We start from the raw sequence: 21,379 nt of genomic DNA on the forward strand, positions 1-21,379 counted from the left end.
TCGCAGCGATGAAAATTTCAATGTGTGACGGTACCCTTACAGTTCTTTTGACTCCAGTTATCTGATTATGTATGTGTTATTGGGAGTTGTGCTGCATTGACTTATATGTAGCTCTGACCGATATAATTATTTTAATATATGGGCACTGTATAACACGCCAGCACTGTATAATATACTGGCACTGTATAATACGGGGCACTGTATAATATACTGGCACTGTATAATTATACTGGCACTGTATAACACGCCGGCACTGTATAATATACGGGCACTGTATAATATATGGGCACTGTATAACACGGGGCACTGTATAATATACTGGCACTGTATAATATATGGGCACTGTATAACACGGGGCACTGTATAATATACTGGCACTGTATAATATATGGGCACTGTATAACACGGGGCACTGTATAATATACTGGCACTGTATAATATATGGGCACTGTATAACACGGGGCACTGTATAATATACTGGCACTGTATAATATATGGGCACTGTATAACACGGGGCACTGTATAATATACTGGCACTGTATAATATATGGGCACTGTATAACACGGGGCACTGTATAATATACTGGCACTGTATAATATATGGGCATTGTATAACACGGGGCACTGTATAATATACTGGCACTGTATAACACGGGGCACTGTATAATATACTGGCACTGTATAACACGCCGGCACTGTATAATATACGGGCACTGTATAACACGGGGCACTGTATAATATACTGGCACTGTATAATTATACTGGCACTGTATAATATACGGGCACTGTATAACACGGGGCACTGTATAATATACTGGCACTGTATAACACGGGGCACTGTATAATATACTGGCACTGTATAACACGCCGGCACTGTATAATATACGGGCACTGTATAACACGGGGCACTGTATAATATACTGGCACTGTATAATTATACTGGCACTGTATAATATACGGGCACTGTATAACACGGGGCACTGTATAATATACTGGCACTGTATAATATACGGGCACTGTATAACACGGGGCACTGTATAATATACTGGCACTGTATAATATATGGGCACTGTATAACACAGGGCACTGTATAATATACTGGCACTGTATAATATATGGGCACTGTATAACACGGGGCACTGTATAATATACTAGCACTGTATAACACGGGGCACTGTATAATATACTAGCACTGTATAACACGCCGGCACTGTATAATATACGGGCACTGTATAACACGGGGCACTGTATAATATACTGGCACTGTATAATTATACTGGCACTGTATAATATACGGGCACTGTATAACACGGGGCACTGTATAATATACTGGCACTGTATAATTATACTGGCACTGTATAACACGCCGGCACTGTATAATATACGGGCACTGTATAACACGGGGCACTGTATAATATACTCGCACTGTATAATTATACTGGCACTGTATAATATATGGGCGCTGTATAACACGGGGCACTGTATAATATGCTGGCACTGTATAATATATGGGCACTGTATAACACGGGGCACTGTATAATATACTGGCACTGTATAATATATGGGCACTGTATAACACGGGGCACTGTATAATATACTGGCACTGTATAACACGGGGCACTGTATAATATACTGGCACTGTATAACACGCCGGCACTGTATAATATACGGGCACTGTATAACACAGGGCACTGTATAATATACTGGCACTGTATAATATATGGGCACTGTATAACACGCCGGCACTGTATAATATACGGGCACTGTATAACACGGGGCACTGTATAACACGGGGCACTGTATAATATACTGGCACTGTATAATATATGGGCGCTGTATAACACGGGGCACTGTATAATATACTGGCACTGTATAATATACGGGCACTGTATAATATATGGGCACTGTATAACACGGGGCACTGTATAATATACTGGCACTGTATAATTATACTGGCACTGTATAATATATGGGCGCTGTATAACACGGGGCACTGTATAATATACTGGCACTGTATAATATATGGGCACTGTATAATATACTGGCACTGTATAATATATGGGCACTGTATAATATATGGGCACTGTATAACACGGGGCACTGTCTAAGGCTGCCGCCTGCCGTCACACTAGCAGTATTTGGTCAGTATTTCACCTCAGTATCTGTAAGCCAAAACCAGGAGTGGGTGATAAATACAGAAGTGGTGCATATTTTCTATTAGGCTACTTTCACACTAGCGTCGGGCTCGTTCCGTCGCGGTGTGTCGGGCCGACGTTCCCGACGCCAGCGTTGTCTCCGCCGCACAATGGGGGCAGCGGATGCATTTTTCCAGCGCATCCGCTGCCCCATTGTGAGGTGTGGGGAAGTGCGGGGAGGTGGGGGCGGAGTTCCGGCCGCGTATGCGAGGTCGGAAAAAGCGGACCGTCGGCGGCAAAAAACGTTACATGTAGCGTTTTTTGGTCAAGACGGTCTGCCACTGCACGACGCATCCGTCGCACGACAGGTGCGACGTGTGTCAATCCGTCGCAATACGTCGCTTAATGTTAGTCTATGGGGAAAAAATGCATCCTGTAAGCACTTTTGCAGGATGCGTTTTTTCGGCAAAACGACGCATTGTGGCGGATTGCAGTTAACGCTAGTGTGAAAGTAGCCTTATACTTTTCCTCTAATTGTTCCACTCCTGGTTTGGCTTACAAATACTGATGTAAAATCCTGACCAAATCCTGCTAGTGTGACCATGGCCTTACACGCCGGCACATCAGGCTGGTATCAAGCCCTACACGCACAGCAGCACAGCACACTGTGGTGGATCACGTGACAGCAGAGGCTGACGGCTCGGGCACAGCACGTGACTCGCTCCGTCTCCTCAGCGCTGAGCAGTGCGCCGTGCTCTCTCCGGGTGACTGGAGAAGCTCTCCTGCACGCTGATGACCTCACGTCACGTGGCTTCACCAATCGGCGCTCCATCCGACTTAGTGACGTCATAACCCAAGCAGCAGAGTGCCTGTCAGTGGCTCCGCCCCCGGCCGTCCGCCTGTGTTCCTGCTCTCTCCCTCCCAGTTCTCCAACTCCCTGCCGGGACCAATCAGATCGGCAGCTCGGCGAGGGAAAGGCGACGGATGAGGCCCGCACGGTCGGGCAGTATGAAAGACCTCGCCGCCAGCCCTTCCGGTAGGTGAGAGGAGCGGGCGCTTGTCCTGTCGGCGGGCGGTGCGCGGCCGCCGGTAGTGTCTTGAGGCCGCTCTTCCCGAGATGCCTTGAGAGAGGAAGTGAGGCCATGTTTGGTGCCTCTGTGGTGACAATAACAAGCAGTGTGCACGGTCCGGAGGCGCCGCGCTCCTATGTCTGCTGTGTTCATGTTCCCCACAGGTTTGTCGTCCCCCAACCCTCCCAGTCAGGAGGTGAAGGCAGAGGGAGCCAGCAAGAAGCGGCGGCTGAACGCCGGCGGCAGCGCTGACGACTACGAGCCCATCTCCCCTCCCAGGAACTCCCACCACATCCAGAAGAAGCTGAGGTTCGAGGACACGCTGGACTTCCTGGGCCTGGATGTGAAGATGGCGGAGGAGTCCCCGTCCTCCTCCTCGGCCACCCCCCAGCCCACCAGGAATAAAAGCCTGCTCATCTCGCCAGTGGCCGCAGGGCACCATGCCAACGGGCTCACCAAAGCCTCGCCGGTCTCCAGCTTCGCCATCAGCAAGCCCGGCTCCGCCAAGAAGCTAGTCATCAAGAACTTCAAAGGTAAAGTGTGCCCCCCTCTCTGGGGCAGCCTGAGGTGGGCGCCCGCTCCTACACGGTCCGGGCCAGTCACAAATCCTCAGGTTTACAGGACTGCTTGGGATAAGTAAAGGGGTTGCCTACTGCCAGTCCGCTGCTGTGACCCCTGCAGACAGTCGCCGGCAGCCATTAATCTGCCCCTTCACTATCCTGTCAGGGCCGACTGTTAGAATAATGAAGGCTGCAGCAGTCGTGTGGCCCCAGGGGGACACGGTGCTGCTGTCAGTAGTACAGCGCTTCTCCAGGAGGTAAGTATGCCCTCGATTGTGGGCTGTACAGTGGAGCTGCATGTAAGGGGTTCTCTAGCAGTGGATAATCCCTTTAATAAAATGGTGCATACCCGCTGGCTCCATCACAGGTGGTGTGGTGGTGTGTGCCCGGACAAGAAGGGATGACGTCTCATTCCCTGGCTGTTTGACCGTGGAAGCCTGCGATTGATTGCAGCGGTCAGGTGACGATGATAGGTCTCTGATTACGTCCCATCCCAGTCTCCAGACCACTGCAGTCAATCACACACTTCCTCTTTCATGCTAGGTCTATGGGCTTTAGAGCACGTTTTATGCTTGATGATCTCTTTAAATGATCTGATCAGCTGTAAACCCCGTTTAGCTTTTTATTTTAATTTTTTTCAGAATAGTTTATGTAATCTACATTGTTAATATGTCCATTAGTCAGAAGGCGGCCAGAACAATGTTCTTTCAGCCTCTGCTTGGCTAGTATACTGGAAATAAGGGAGTAGTGTAATAACAGCTGTCTGACATCCTGAGTGTCCAGTAAAAGCATATAGTGTGGACTGGAGCAAACGTTTTTTGACATGTGGTTTGATGGATGACCAAAGCCATTATGTGGTATTGGTCATTCATCTATTGTAAAAATTATCCATTATGTTAAAATGGGGATACCCGAGACTTACAAAAAAAAAAGCAGCATGTAGTTACGATCAGAGGCAACTAACTGCCTGTTGTACCCGGCGCTTAGTCATTGACCTCTCCTGATGGAAATTCAGCTGCTTTCTGTCAACAGAGCAGCAGTTTGTCTTCCTGATTATAGGGTGGGACTACCGGCGCCATGCCGATTGTCAGCCGGCGCCATGCCGATTGACAGCCCGCGCCATGCCGGCAGCCAGCTGTCAATCAGTATGACACCAGTAGTCATCTGGGAAAAAAAACTGCTGCTCTGTTGTCGAGACCTCCGTGGAAGTCTGTGACCACTGTGTGTTGGCGGAGGACAGTGCTGGGCACAACAGGCTGGGAGATACAACTATCTGCCTGTTAGTGCTTGGGCACATTTTTTGTTTTTCACACTTTTCTTTTTCTTTTTTTTTTTTTAAATTTTAGTTCCAGATATCCCTTGTAATGGGCCCAGGGGTTTATACTCGCCTATCGCTCCTCTGCATTCAATATTCTGTCCCCCGCCGATTTCCTGGCATTGTGATCATCTAGCGGGGGAATGATGACGTCATGTGACCTCTGTAGGTAATCAGCGGATGCTTCATCCATTGCAGCCTTCACATTCTGTCCGAATATTGTTTCTTCCTGTTTGGACAGAATGTGAAGGCTGCAACTAATCAGCGAAGGAGCGTCGCCGAACTGGTAAATGAGTGTATGTTTGTTTTATTTCATACACCTTTCTGAGCTTATTAAGGTTAACTCTTAAAGCAGTGGACAGCCCCTATAAACATGTACCCCGTGAGCTATTCAATAGCTTGTTATATAGATAACTGTTTAACTGATGCCGTCAGTCTGTGGAGGGCAGATGCTGCTGGATATTTATCAGTCTCTGTTTAATGTATATTTTGGGAATGTTTTCCCCATGTAAATATTAAAGCCAAAAAAGCATCGTGAATGGAGCAGAACTTGTAAATAAACTGCACTTCTTTTCTTTGTCTGATGCTGAATTACAGCTTGTTTTGTTTGTTTCCTTCAGAGCTGCATTCACAATACATGTTTGATCAGCTTTATTAAAGTTAGTGATCATCGTCAGTTTGTTTACACTCAGACTCATATTCTATGGGGATTTTCACATGTGCTACTTTGGTCTGTTTTGTGAACAGAACTCAGCGATTAAAGTGAATATATAGATCGGTGGAAACAAAAAAAATAAACAGCGGAGTGCACATTAATAGCATCTGCGTACCGTCTGGTTTTCACTGGTTGCTGGTACCAGGTTAGGAAACCTCCATCAGAATTTCATTGTACAGAAGAAAAACGGATGACACATTGATGGTGTAAACGGATGAGAACAGATTCACGAGACACTAATGATTCTCATTTTTGCAAATGTGAAAAAATAAATAAGTGATGGCCTACTTACTGACTTTTCTCATTAAGGCGTTAGAGGTATGACTATCAGCTTAGCTGTATTGGAACAGTGATTTATTTTTCCTGCTTAATATCACTGTTCAATAAAGGCTATTCCAAGAATGCGAATCAACATTACAATCTTTGTGCAGACAGTGATCCTAAAGATGTCAGGAGACTTGTGCTCTGAAGCTTTTAGGGTGGTGAATGCAGCTTTTGTATATACTACAGTCTGTAACTCAGGATCCGGACGAGGTAAGTTAGGCAGTGTATTTGCAAAGGTGCTCAACTTTTTTTTTTCCATTTCACGACTTTGTATATAAACTACAACCCTTTGGAAATTCACATAAATGTGAAATAATTATTGAACAAGTCCCCTTTTTTCTTAGTAACTTTCCACAGGCAAAGAAATCAAGCCATAGATGTCCATAAGTTGTGTAACAAAATGACACAGAGAAAAAGTATTGCACACGCGTGCTGACATTAATTTAATACTTCGTACAAAAGCCTTTGACATCTTCAAGATCCCTCCTGTATGGATAAACTAATCGCATGCATTGCTCAGGTGCAATTTTGGCCCATTCTTCCATACATTCTTCAAATCCTGAAGGTCCCATGGTCTCCTTTGAACTCTGAGCTTTAGTTCCTTCGATACATTCTCTATCAGGTTCAGGTCCAGTGATTGGCTGGGCCATTATTATATCAACTTTATGTTCTTTCTCTGGAACCAACTGAGCGTTTCCTTGGCTTTGTGTTTGGGGACATTGTCTTGCTGAAATGTCCACCCTCGTTTCATCTTCATCATCTTTGTTAGATGGCAGATGATTTTTATCAAGAATGTCTCTAGATTTGTCCATTCATCCTTCAATTACATGAAGTATGCCAGTGCCTTATGCTGTAACACGTCCCCACACCATGATGTTCCCACCTCCAAACTTCACTGTTGGCATGGTGTTTTTGGTGTGATATGCAGTGCCTTTTGGCCTCCAAACATGGTGTGTATAATTGTACCTTCTGATTCCAGGTCTTCCTGTAGCTCTCCTCATTGGTCTATGGCTCTTGGACAACTCTTCTGATAATTATTTTCAATCCTCTGTCTGAGATCTTGTGGGGAGCACCTAGCGGTGATTGGTTTATGGTGAATTTGTTTTTTTCCTCTTCTGGATTATGGCCTCAACAGTTCTCACTGGAATCTTCAGTAGTTTAGAAATTGTTCTGTAACCAATGCCTTCAGTATGTTTTGCAACAATAAGGTTGCGAAGGTCTTACGACAGCTCACTGGTTTACCCATCATTAGATGTTTCTCGCTTGGCACCTTGGTAATGAGGCACCCTTTTTATAGGCCATCAGATTAACCAACTGATATTATTTTTCATTAAGTGGCAGCATTGATTTCTATTTACTGATAGATTTCAGCTGGTGCCATGACTTTCCATGGCTTTTTGCCCCTCTCTTTTTTTTCATGTGTTCTATCTTTTTTTTTTTTTTTTTTTTTTTTTTCCCGGTGCAATTTCTTATTACACATGACATTACACATGAATTTTTGGGCGTCTTTGGTTTTTGATTTTTATGCCTGTGTGGATTGGATGGGTTGTTACAGACAGTTGGTGAGATTGTCATGTCAATAGCACTTTTACAAATATATTTACTTAGAAAATTGACGTGTTCAATACTTATTTCTCCTTATATATTGCTCATTTAATAGCCTGTTTAGACAGACTGACCTACTTCCACGTGATTGTTAAAGGGAATCTGCCAGTAGGCTCACCCCTCCTAAGCCGTCTATATGGACATGTAGGTCATAGGCAGCTGAATAAGAGGATGCCTTGATATCTGCTATCTGATGTCTTATTCAAGAAAAATCCATATTTCTTGTATGTAAATGAGCTGGTCAGGACTATGGGCCGGACACTGATCTGCATGAGAATCTGCCTCCAAAGATTATTGTAAATGAAAGGGTACGTTTCAAACACACATACTTGGCTCCTGGTCTGGCACTGCTCCAGTGATAGGGCGCCGTGTCTGTGGAAGCTTGCATGACACCGTTATACCACATTAGTGTTGCGGCCTGTCAGCCGTACTCACATTTCCATCATCCTTAACTGTTTTGTCAGATTAATTCCAGATCTGCAGGTAAATGGCATTCAAGGTGACCGGGTCCCTATAAGGGTGCTGCTTAGCAGAAAAGAAGCATAGCTTAAAATGTAGCAGCATACACAAAGACAAAAGCTACTAAACGTGCACCATATTTATCTTTAAAAGGAATCTGTCAGTAGGATTTCACCCCCCCCCCCCCCAAACTATTTGTGCATGTAGCTTTTTCAGAGGCAATACCTTCTACATGGCCAGTCCTTTCCTCCATTATTGAGAAATCAGCGCTTGATTTCATATGGAAATGAGGATGAAGAGTCAGTGTAGATCTGAGGCCTGTTAGTCCAGCTCTATTCACTCAACAAACAGGTGTTTTGCTGGTGATTGGCAGTATTTTTAGGCTATGTTCACACGTCGTGATTTTGATGATTTTTTTTTCCTGCAGGCCACACCTACTCTCTTGGCAGTAAATAAACAATGTCAAAAAAGCAGGTTTTGTTGAATGTTTGCCTCGTTTTTTGCTGCGTTTTTGTCATGCTATATCTCTCTTCTGCATGCTGATTATTTTTTTTTTATGCAGTAAACTTTATCTGATTAAACTTCATCAGGTTTTGGCAGCAAAACCTGATACCTGCGTTTTCTGCACTACCCATTGCCTTCAGTGGGTGAAAAATGCTGAAAGAAGTGACATGTTCGGCATTTTGCAAAAACACAGCTTTTTTTGGCAGAACAGTCAGGAAAAACAAGTTGTGGGCATGAGATTTCTGCAATCTCATAGACTTTGCTGGTACTGTGGAAAGCAGCTGAAAATTTACAAGTTTCTCCGAGCACGCTTGGATGTTCTCCGAGTATTTGTTAGTGCTCAGAGATTTAGTTTTCGTCACTGCAGCCGCATGATTTGCGGCTGGTAGACAGGCTGACTACGTGTGGGAATTACCTAACAAACAGGCAACCCCCACATGTATTCAAGCTGTCTAGCATTCGCAAATCATGCAGCTGCTGTGACAAAAGCTAAATCTCTGCGCAGTCACAAATACCGTATTTTCCGGCGTATAAGATGACTTTTTAACCCCTAAAAATTGTCCCAAAAGTCGGGGGTCGTCTTATACGCCGGGTACGGCGTGTGCAGGGAGCGATCCTGGATGTTCCCAGGGTCTGAAGGAGAGGAGACTCTCCTTCAGGCCCTGGGATCCATATTCATGTGAAAAATAAAGACTAAAAAATATGGATATACTCACCCCTCCGACGAACCCTGGCTGTCACCGCTGCAAGCGTCTGCCTCCGTTCCTAAGAATGCAGAGTGTGAAGGACCTTCGATGACGTCACGTGAGCGGTCAGGTGACCGGTCACGCGACCAATCACAAGACAGCGACGTCATCACAGGTCCTACACTCACTGCATTCTTAGGAACGGAGTCAGACGCTTGCAGCGGTGACAGCCAGGGTTCGTCGGAGGGGTGAGTATATCCATATTTTTTATTCTTTATTTTTTACATGAATATGGATCCCAGGGCCTGAAGGAGAGTCTCCTCTCCTCCAGACCCTGGGAACCACACGCCGTATAAGATGACTGGGCGTATAAGATGACCCCCGTCTTATACGGCGGGCATATCCCAAATTCCATAGTTTATATGGAAAAGTTGGGGGTTGTCTTATACGCCCAGTCGTCTTATACACCAGAAAATGCGGCACTCGGAGACCACCCGAGTAACGAGTATACTCGCTCATCACTAATCAAGATCTAATTAACTGTTTTCTGGGACAAGTTAATTCCTTGTGGCCTCCTAACCACATCCTTGAACTTTGCTATAATCCAAACTTAAAACTATTGCTCATATATATATTTTAGGTTATTTATACAACCATACAATACTTAATTATTCATAATTTACCTTAATGTAACACCATGGCTTGTTTAACTCTTTACATCGTTAATAGTGACCACTGCATGGTAGCAGTGTGATGGAAGGAAACCTCTGCCTATGTCACTCCATTGACTTCCCGTAGGGCAGTTGCGGAGAGCAATGGGTGCTGTAGAAATACAGGGCTAACAAATCACCTTCTATACACTAATGTGTTTAGCTTTGCTGGGTTCCCAATTGAGGGAGGGAAATAAACCGTTTCTACTTTGTGATTGATCAAAATCCTTCCCCAGCTTTATCACTCTAACTCCGACTGTTGTTCTATCACCCAGTCATTTGGTTCAGCGATCTGACCTATGGCACATGTGATGGATGTAGCCAGTATGGAAAATCCACTAGATAGGGGGAATGGATACCTTATTGGAGTTGGCCATGTTATACCGTTTTCCTTGTTTTTTTGTTCTTTATTATTATAACTTGTGCAAATATTCTAAAACAAAAGAAACATTACTCTTTCTTCCCCTGCTAATCCATAATCCAGTGCTGATGTTTCCAGTCAGCAGCACACCCGTAGCCTTTACTAATAGCAACGCTGGCATCTTGGCAATGAAAAGCATAATGGCAGCTGTATTGTGAAAAAGCCAGTCATAGATATTCATAGCATGACTAACCGATTTCTACCTCTCTATCCTTTCCTGCACATATTTTCATCTTTACTTCCTCCTTGCACTTGTTTTTCTGCCAAAGGCAAGAAGTGACAATCTAAAACGTCAAGGGTCACACCATGAACACGGCAGACTTTCAGGCCTATTGTTTCTCTTGCAATCATCCACCTTGTTAATATATCAGTCACATAACATGGCAGACTGGTATCTGCTTGTGATGTCCCTTGTGAGGATTTCTGCTTCATCTTGTGCTCACAGGTTTCCCCATTAGTCCGTCAACTTTGCAAGCTCTCATTGGCTACTAGGAATCCCTGCCATCTTCTCGTGGGAAAGTCTTTGTTGCATATAAATATTTTTCTTCTTTGTTTAAGTTTTATTTCTAAATTACTCACATCTATTTGCAGAAAAACCCAAATTGCCTGAAAACTACACAGATGAAACCTGGCAGAAGCTGAAAGAAGCAGTTGATGCCATTGAAAATAGCACTTCAATAAAGTACAACCTAGAAGAATTATATCAGGCGAGTGAATCAGACTGTACTATACATGGTGTATCTTGTATCCTAATGTCTTCTGTAGTTGTACCTGCCATACAGCATTTCCCCCTTAGAGCAGCAGTACCTGACCTGGGGGTCTAGTGTGACCTTGGCAAACACTGGACTTAACTTGTTTTCACCGGACAACTCCTATATCGCCTATCCACAGGATTGGTGGGGGTCCTCTTGTAACTGCAGCAGTCAGCAATACGGAGCGACATTGCTCATGCTCAACCTGCGCTCTTTTCATTCCCTATAGGGCTTCGAGCACTGCACTCAACCTTTTCAATCAACTTCATTGGGAATGAATGGAGCGGCGTTTGGGAATCTGTCTCTTGCCATGCTAATTTGTAACGGATGAAAGTTTCCATAGCAGATAAATAATCCGTCAGTCTACTGATCGGTGCAGATCCTAACAGTGCATTACTATCCCTCTGATAGGTGATAAGATGTGTGTTGTGTGTGAAGGCTTTGGGGGGGTTCTTCTTTTAGTAGCTGTGCCAGATGTCATGTTGATCAATGGCTTGATGCATGGACAGATGTAAAACTGGCTTAATTGCCTTAATGATTAGCTGCATACTACACCTAGGTAACCTTTTCATCATATTTAGTGGACTTCCCAATGTTGGATAAGAGACAGAGACTAATACGTGAAATGTTGCAAGTTAATGTTGTTTTGCTCAAAATGCTCATTTTTAGGCTTGAAAAATGTAAAGGGTTTGTGCCAAGTAAGGAAATAATTACCTATATTGGATAGCTTCCTGATTGCTGGGGGCTGACCCCCCCCATTAGTCCAGAGATAACGTCTATGAACTGCCCTGTCTGAATGGAGCAGATGTGGAGCATGTGCACCTCCGCTCAACTCCCTTTTATGATTGCCGCAGATTGCCTTTTTCCAGCAATACCGTAGAGATGGAATGGAGCAATGGTGCGCATTCTCCATTCAGATGGGGCACTTCAGAGCCTCATTGTCGATCAGTGGGGGTCCCAACAATTTGGAAATTATCCCCTATCCTTTGGACTTCATAAATTGATACATTTATGTTGCAACTTTAAAAGAGTTTGTATGACAACTTGGACTAGTCCGGAATGTCTAACTTTTTTCAACTTTTATGTAGAAATGCATTAATAAACATGCCAAATCTTATGGCAAAAGGTTAACCTGCTGTCCACTATAAATATAAGCCATGGAGGGCTGCTGGTTCCCATATTACATCATGCTAACATGGCATAGGCTAAGGAGCTGTGCCCTTGTCGCCCACTGGATCGGCTAAGAAAACATTGAATCTTCAGGTCCACTGTCAGGAAACTTCCCAAGATTTCAATCCCATTATGGTCCATTCTCAAAAAGCGGGTGGAGAAATAATACACAGAAATTGTGATAAACGCCAAGCACTCATTAGACAATTGAGTTGTCAACTTTGGAACAAAATAGAGCAAAGTGTATGCATGAGAAATGGGATCACCACAACAGTTTAAAATTTATACAAAAAACATCTTTATTTTAGGAAACAAACACAACAACATAAAAACATTTTAAACCCCCAAAATATGACCTGGGGTAAAGGGTCCATATAGATACCAGATAAATGCTATAATATTGCACACAACATTAAACAGCCTATGCACATTAATGTACAGATAACCAAACCACTATTCCCAGCATATGGGCGTTATATAATGCAGTATGATATTACACATCAAGTTATACACTCTTAAATAGAGGTTAACACTCCATACCATACCCCATGTATGAGGAACTAACAAGGAAAATGGTGAATGGAATACAAAATATACTAGACACCAAGCAGATCCCTAGATGTGTGTAGTATATTTTGTATTCCATTCACCATTTTCCTTGTTAGTTCCTCATACATGGGGTATGGTATGGAGTGTTAACCTCTATTTAAGAGTGTATAACTTGATGTGTAATATCATACTGCATTATATAACGCCCATATGCTGGGAATAGTGGTTTGGTTATCTGTACATTAATGTGCATAGGCTGTTTAATGTTGTGTGCAATATTATAGCATTTATCTGGTATCTATATGGACCCTTTACCCCAGGTCATATTTTGGGGGTTTAAAATGTTTTTATGTTGTTGTGTTTGTTTCCTAAAATAAAGATGTTTTTTGTATAAATTTTAACCCCTTCATGACCCAGCCTATTTTGGCCTTAATGACCTTGCCGTTTTTTGCAATTCTGACCAGTGTCCCTTTATGAGGTAATAACTCAGGAACGCTTCAACGGATCCTAGCGATTCTGAGATTGTTTTTTCGTGACATATTGGGCTTCATGTTAATGGTAAATTTAGGTCGATAATTTCTGAGTTTATTTGTGAAAAAAACGGAAATTTGGCAAAAAATTTGAAAATTTCGCAATTTTCACATTTTGAATTTTTATTCTGTTAAACCAGAGAGTTATGTGACACAAAATAGTTAATAAATAACGTTTCCCACATGTCTACTTTACATCAGCACAATTTTGGAAACAATTTTTTTTTTTGCTAGGAAGTTATAAGGGTTAAAATTTGACCAGTGATTTCTCATTTTTACAACAAAATTTACAAAACCATTTTTTTTAGGGACCACCTCACATTTGAAGTCATTTTGAGGGTTCTATATGGCTGAAAATACCCAAAAGTGACACCATTCTAAAAACTGCACCCCTCAAGGTGCTCAAAACCACATTCAAGAAGTTTATTAACCCTTCAGGTGTTTCACAGCAGCAGAAGCAACATGGAAGTAAAAAATGAACATTTAACTTTTTAGTCACAAAAATGATCTTTTAGCAACAATTTTTTTATTTTCCCAAGGGTAAAAGGAGAAACTGGACCAGGAACGTTGTTGTCCAATTTGTCCTGAGTACGCTGATACCTCATATGTGGGGGTAAACCACTGTTTGGGCGCACGGCAGGGCTCGGAAGGGAAGGAGCGCCATTTGACTTTTTGAATGAAAAATTGGCTCCAATCTTTAGCGGACACCATGTCGCGTTTGGAGAGCCCCCGTGTGCCTAAACATTGGAGCTCCCCCACAAGTGACCACATTTTGGAAACTAGACCCCCCAAGGAACTTATCTAGAAGCATAGTGAGCACTTTAAACCCCCAGGTGCTTCACAAATTGATCCGTAAAAATGAAAAAGTACTTTTTTTTCACAAAAAAATTATTTTAGCCTCAATTTTTTCATTTTCACATGGGCAACAGGATAAAATGGATCCTAAATTTTGTTGGGCAATTTCTCCTGAGTACACCAATACCTCACATGTGGGGGTAAACCACTGTTTGGGCACATGGTAAGGCTCGGAAGGGATGGAGCGCCATTTGACTTTTTGAATGGAAAATTAGCTCCAATCGTTAGCGGACACCATGTCGCGTTTGGAGAGCCCCTGTGTGCCTAAACATTGGAGCTCCCCTACAAGTGACCCCATTTTGGAAACTAGACCCCCCAAGGAACTTATCTAGATGCATAGTGAGCAGTTATAACCCCCAGGTGCTTCACAGAAGTTTATAACGCAGAGCCGTGAAAATAAAAAAATAATTTTTCTTTCCTCAAAAATGATTTTTAGCCCAGAATTTTTTATTTTCCCAAGGGTAATAGGAGAAATTGGACCCCAAATGTTGTTGTCCAGTTTGTCCTGAGTACGCTGGTACCCCATATGTGGGGGTAAACCACTGTTTGGGCACATGCCGGGGCTCAGAAGGGAAGTAGTGACGTTTTGGAATGCAGACTTTGATGGAATGGTCTGCGGGCATCATGTTACGTTTGCAGAGCCCCTGATATGCCTAAACAGTAGAAACCCCCCACAAGTGACCCCATTTTGGAATCTAGACCCCCCAAGGAACTTATCTAGATGTGTGATGAGCACGTTCAACCCCCAAGTGCTTCACAGAAGTTTACAACGCAGAGCCGTGAAAATAAAAAATCATTTTTCTTTCCTCAAAAAAGATGTTTTAGCAAGCAATTTTTTATTTTCACAAGGGTAACAGGAGAATTTGGACCCCAATATTTGTTGCCCAGTTTGTTGTGAGTACGCTGATACCCCATATGTGGGGGTAAACCACTGTTTGGGCGCACGTCAGGGTTCGGAAGGGAAGTAGTGACATTTGAAATGCAGACTTTGATGGAATGGTCTGCGGGCGTCCCATTGCATTTGCAGAGCCCCTGATGTGCCTAAACAGTAGAAACACCCCACAAGTGACCCCATTTTGGAAACTAGACCCCCGAAGGAACTTATCTAGATGTGTGGTGAGCACTTTCAACCCCCAAGTGCTTCACAGAAGTTTATAACGCAGAGCCGTGAAAATAAAAAATAATTGTTCTTTCCTCAAAAATTATGTTTTAGCAAGTAATTTTTTATTTTTGCAAGGGTAACAGGAGAAATTGGACCCCAACAGTTGTTGCCCAGTTTGTCCTGAGTACGCTGGTACCCCAAATGTGGGGGTAAACCACTGTTTGGGCGCACGTCGGGGCTTGGAAGGGCGGGAGCACCATTTGACTTTTTGAACGCAAGATTGGCTGGAATCAATGGTGGCGCCATGTTGCGTTTGGAGACCCCTGATGTGCCTAAACAGTGGAAACCCCTCAATTCTAACTTCAACACTAACCCCAACACACCCCTAATCCTAATCCCAACTGTAGCCATAACCCTAATCACAACCCTAACCCCAACACACCCCTAACCACAACCCTAACCGCAACACACCCGTAACCCTAATTCCAACCCTAATCCTAACCCTAATCCCAACCGTAACCCTAATCCCAACCCTAACCACAACTGTAACCCCAACACACCCCTAACCCTATCCGTAACCCTAACCACAAGCCTAATCTTAACCCTATTTCAAACCCTAGCCCTAATTCCAACCCTAACTCTAATTCCAACCCTAACCCTAAGGCTATGTGCCCACGTTGCGGATTCGTGTGAGATTTTTCCGCACGATTTTTGAAAAATCTGCAGGTAAAAGGCACTGCGTTTTACCTGCGAATTTACAGCAGATTTCCAGTGTTTTTTTGTGCGGATTTCACCTGCGGATTCCTATTGAGGAACAGGTGTAAAATGCTGCGGAATCCGCACAAAGAATTGACATGCTGCGGAAAATACAACGCAGCGTTTCTGCACGGAATTTTCCGCACCATGGGCACAGCGGATTTGGTTTTCCTTAGGTGTACATGGTACTGTAAACCTGATGGAAAACTGCTTTGAATTCGCAGCGGCCAATCCGCTGCGGATCCGCGGCCAATCCGCTGCGGATCCGCTGCCAATCCGCTGCGGATCCGCTGCCAATCCGCTGCGGATCCGCTGCGGATCCGCGGCCAATCCGCTGCGGATCCGCGGCCAATCCGCTGCGGATCCGCGGCCAATCCGCTGCGGATCCGCGGCCGATCCGCTGCGGATCCGCTGTGTATCCGCTGCGGATCCGCGGCCGATCCGCTGTGTATCCGCTGCGGATCCGCGGCCGATCCGCTGCGGATCCGCGGCCAAAACCGCACTGTGTGCACATGCCATAACCCTAACCCTACCCCTAACCCTACCCCTAGTTCTAGTTCTAACCCTAGTTCTAACCCTAACCCTAGTGGAAAAAAAAAATATATATATTTTCTTTTTTATTATTGTCCCTACCTATGGGGGTGATAAAGGGGGGGGGGGTTTATTTATTATTTTTTTATTTTGATCGCTGTGATAGAACCTACCACAGCGATCAAAATGTACTTTGCTGGCCGGCAGATGCGGCGGGCGCACTGCGCATGCGCCCGCCATTTTGGAAGATGGCGGCGCCCAGGGAGAAGACGGACCGACTTCGGGAGGCTCGGTAAGTATGAGGGGGTGGTGGGGGGGTGGATCGGAGCACAGGGGGGGGGATCGGAGGACCGGGGGAGTGGACAGGAGCACGGGGGAGCGGACAGGGGGACGGAGGGGGGTACCGGAGAGAACGGAGGACTGGGGAGGAGATCGGGGGCGGTGGGGGGGGCAGAACATGATTTTCAGCCATGGCAGATGCTATTGCAGCATCGGCCATGGCTGTATTGCAATATTTCACCATTTTCATAGGTGAAATATTGCAAATTGCTCTGATTGGCTGTTGCACTTTCAACAGCCAATCAGAGCGATCGTAGCCACGTGGGGGCAAAGCCACCCCCCCCTGGGCTGAAGTACAACTCCCCCTCTCCCTGCAGATCGGGTAAAATAGGAGTTAACCCTTTCACCCGATCTGCAGGGATGCGATCATTCCATGACGCCACATAGGCGTCATGGGTCGGATTGGCACCGACTTTCATGACGCCTACGTGGCGTCAAAGGTCGGGAAGGGGTTAAACTGTTGTGGTGATCCCATTTCTCATGCATACACTTTGCTCTATTTTGTTCCATTGTTGTTTGGTATGCAGTTGGTGATCCCCTTAAATGGTAAATATTTGTAGATGGTGCCTGCTCAGCAGTGTTGTTTAAATTGAGTTGTCAACTTGTCGTCAGTTAGAATGCGATCTTGAAACAAATCTTCTGGTGCCAAGAAGAACTGAAGAAGTTAAAAACAGAAAAAAAGGGTCAACGTTAAGGCTATGTTCACACGCTGCGGGTTTTGCTGCGGACCCGCAGCTGTTTTGCAGCTGCGGGTCCGCATCCTTTTTCCATGTAGGTTACAGTACAATGTAACCTAATGGAAAACAAAACCCGCTGTGCCGACGATCCTTTTTTTCTGTGGAAAATCCGCGCGGATTTTCTGCAGAAAAAAAGAAGGACCATGTCACTTCTTGGTGCAGAATCGCAGCGATTCTGCACCCATAGGAATGCATTGAACCGCTAACTTCCCGCATGGGGCTGTGCCCACGTTGCGGGAAGTTAAGCGGATAATGTGCCGATGGTACCCGGGGTGGAGGAGAGGAGACTCTCCTCCAGGCCCTGGGAACCATATTTGGGTGTAAAAAAAAAAGAATTAAAATAAAAAATCATGCTATACTCACCTCTCTGCGCTGCCCGCGGCGTCCGGTCTCAGTTGCTGTGCCGAACAGGACCTGTGGTGACGTCGCGGTCACATGACCGTGATGACGCCGCGGTCACATGACCGTGACGTCACGAAGGTCCTTGTCGGCACAGCCGCTTGCAGCGCCGGGGAGATCGCGACGTCAGAGGGGGAGTATAGAAAATTTTTATTATTTTTTACATTACTATTGATGCTGCATATTGCTGCATATGCAGCATCAATAGTACAGCAGTAATCCCGCAGCGGAAACCGCGGAACAAACCGCGATAAATCTGCAGGGATAACCGCAGCGGTTTTGCCCTGCAGATTTTCAATTCCGCTGCGGGATTAACCCGCAGAGGAACCCGCAGCGTGTGAACGTGGCCTAAATATAGAGTTCATTTTAGTGCAATATGATGTATAGGTATTGCCGGGTGCCTGTGTCTTGGCAGAAAAGTGTAAAATAATGAAAAATTGCCTTTTGGGAAGGGGTTAAGGGACTAATAAAGTAAAGATAAATTAAAGTGAAGTGTTTGTAATTAAAAAAAAAAAATTAACACTCCTTTCCCTCCTTTAATACCAAATATTTCGTATTGTCGCTTCCACAATGCTCCTTTCTATCAAAATATGAAGTGAATTAACCCATATAGTGGGTTGTGGTTGTATTTGCTTACTTTTAAGACCTAAGGACCGGATTTTTTTTTATATGTTCTCACTGTAAAACAAACAAAAAACAAAGGGGGTGTACTTAGCATTCCTCATGACTGTATTTAGGACTTGATTTCTCTGGCTTTTATCGTGTTCTTAATAAATCTGAACAGGGTATTGGATGGGGACGTTTTTTGCGGAGAGGATAGGATCAAACTTCCAGGGAGGGCTTGGTACAAATCCTTTTTAGTAAATGGCTCGGCTGGAAGGTAGAACCTGGGGCAGGGACTCCATCAGAATAGATGGAAGTGGACCCAGTATGTCTGGTTCTTGTACTTTATACTGATCTGTGCAGAAATTGTCCTGTCATTTATCAAAATGTTCCCCCTATTTTCTTTTGTGGTTTATTAATGATATACCGTACTTTTATTTTTAGGCTGTTGAAAACCTTTGCTCTTACAAGATTTCTGCAAACCTCTACAAACAATTGAGGCAGATATGTGAAGACCACATCAAAGCACAAATTTACCAATTCAGAGAATATCCTTTTTGTTTTATAAATTTTGTTTCTTTAGTCTTTGTGGCAGTAATCTGCCATTTATCTGGCCTGCAGGTAAACCAGACGACTGGACTGTATGGAAGGCCCTACTCTTTGGAGCAGAGGTCCCCAACCTTTCTGACCTTGAGCCACATTCAGCTCCCGACCCTGCACAGTGGTAGCAACCAAAGCCCCCATTACGGGTATAATGATAATCAAAGCTTTACCTCAGAAATCACCCCCAAAGTGGAAAACCAAGATCCAGGGGTTCTCACAATACCCCCTTTCAGTGTTCTCCCATTGTGTCCTCACACTGTCGCATCCAACTTCAAGCTCCTCAGACAGTATCATGCTGTCTCCATCCTTCCATACCTAAATTATCTCTAGACCCCTATGACCAGTATATGTGCATTCAGATCTGATCTTCTGTGCAGAGCTACTTACAAAATTCACCATTTTGAGATGTGCTCTTCATATCTGTTTGCTACAGCTGAGGCTTATGCACCTAGCTGGAAGACAGCCGCGAGCCATCTGTGGCTCCCGAGCTACAGGTTGGGGACCCCTGCTTTACAGGTTCAGCTTATACAATTATTAGCTGTCAGGAATTGATATTTATTGGTGCTCCTCTGCTGGCACAGACATGCTACCTTGTAGTTGGAGATGCTGGCGTTCTTATTTTGGGCATCCCCTGATCATCCTCTGATTTTTGGCATGCCATCACATAGTGTGTTTGTACTGGATAAGAATAAGTTTACGGCTTTATCCAGGTATTGGATCTGCTGCTGTTTTTTTGATAGCTCTATCTCCTTGGTTAAAAGTAGTTGTGTGGTCCAAACCAATGAGTCTGTGGTCACTTTGTGTGACTACAGACTTAAGAATAAACTCCCCCAGCGCATGCCCTTTGCACTGCAAGGTTTCGGACCTGGCAACGGCGGGTATATATGAGTTATACATACTCCCGGATAGTGGGCACGACCTCGCTTTCATACACTTGTGTAATAGACACACATATATACAGCCCACAGTACGTGCGCTGGGGGATTCATAAGTCTGAAGTCACACAGAGTGACTGCAAACTTATCAGTTTGGACCGGACAACCTCTTTAACCCCTTAGTGACAGAGCCAATTTGGTACTTAATGACCGAGCCAATTTTTACAATTCTGACCAGTGTTACTTTATGAGGTTATAACTCTGGAACGCTTTATCGGATCCCGCTGATTCTGAGATTGTTTTTTCGTGACATGTTGTACTTCAAGTTAGTGGTAACATTTCTTCGATATTACTTGCGATTATTTATGAAAAAAATGGAAATATGGCGAAAATTTTTAAAATTTTGCAATTTTCAAACTTTGTATTTTTATGCCCTTAAATCAGAGAGATATGTCACAAAAAATAGTTAATAAATAACATTTCTCACATGTCTACTTTACATCAGCACAATTTTGGAAACAATTTTTTTTTTTGTTAGGGAGTTATAAGGGTTAAAAGTTGACCAGCAATTTCTCATTTTTACAACACCATGTTTTTTTTAGGGACCACATCACCTTTGAAGTGATTTTGAGGGGTCTATATGATAGAAAATAACCAAGTGTGACACCATTCTAAAAACTGCACCCCTCAAGCTGCTCAAAACCACATTCAAGAAGTTTATTAACCCTTTACGTACTTCACAGGAACTAAAACAATGTGGAAGAAAAAAATTAACATTTTACTTTTTTTTGCAAACATTTTACTTCAGAACCATTTTTTTTAATTTTCACAAGTGTAAAAACAGAAATTTAACCACAAATTTTGTTGTGCAATTTTTCCTGAGTACGCCGATACCCCATATGTGGAGGTAAACCACTGTTTGGGCGCACCGCAGAGCTTGGAAGTGAAGGAGCACCGTTTGACTGTTTCAATGCAGAATTGGCTGGAATTGAGATCGGACGCCATGTCGCGTTTGGAGAGCCCCTAATGTGCCTAAACAGTGGAAACCCCCCACAAGTGACACCATTTTGGAAA

The 21,379-nt window shown here is 44.1% G+C and overlaps 1 protein-coding gene across 2 annotated transcripts in view; it reads left to right on the forward strand.

The window, feature by feature from the left end:
• Positions 1-2,990: 2,990 nt before the first annotated feature.
• The window catches only part of CUL4B (cullin 4B), a 76,151-nt gene continuing 57,762 nt past the window's right edge, over positions 2,991-21,379 (forward strand). For both annotated transcript variants that reach the window (XM_077285081.1, XM_077285082.1), the window contains exons 1-4: positions 2,991-3,171; positions 3,370-3,738; positions 11,096-11,211; positions 19,272-19,375. In XM_077285081.1, the coding sequence (XP_077141196.1) occupies positions 3,120-3,171; positions 3,370-3,738; positions 11,096-11,211; positions 19,272-19,375 (641 nt within the window). In that variant the 5' untranslated portion in view covers positions 2,991-3,119. The remainder of the gene's footprint in view (positions 3,172-3,369; positions 3,739-11,095; positions 11,212-19,271; positions 19,376-21,379) is intronic.

This window comes from Ranitomeya variabilis, chromosome 2, assembly GCF_051348905.1.
Source record: "Ranitomeya variabilis isolate aRanVar5 chromosome 2, aRanVar5.hap1, whole genome shotgun sequence".
Lineage (NCBI taxonomy): Eukaryota > Metazoa > Chordata > Amphibia > Anura > Dendrobatidae > Ranitomeya > Ranitomeya variabilis.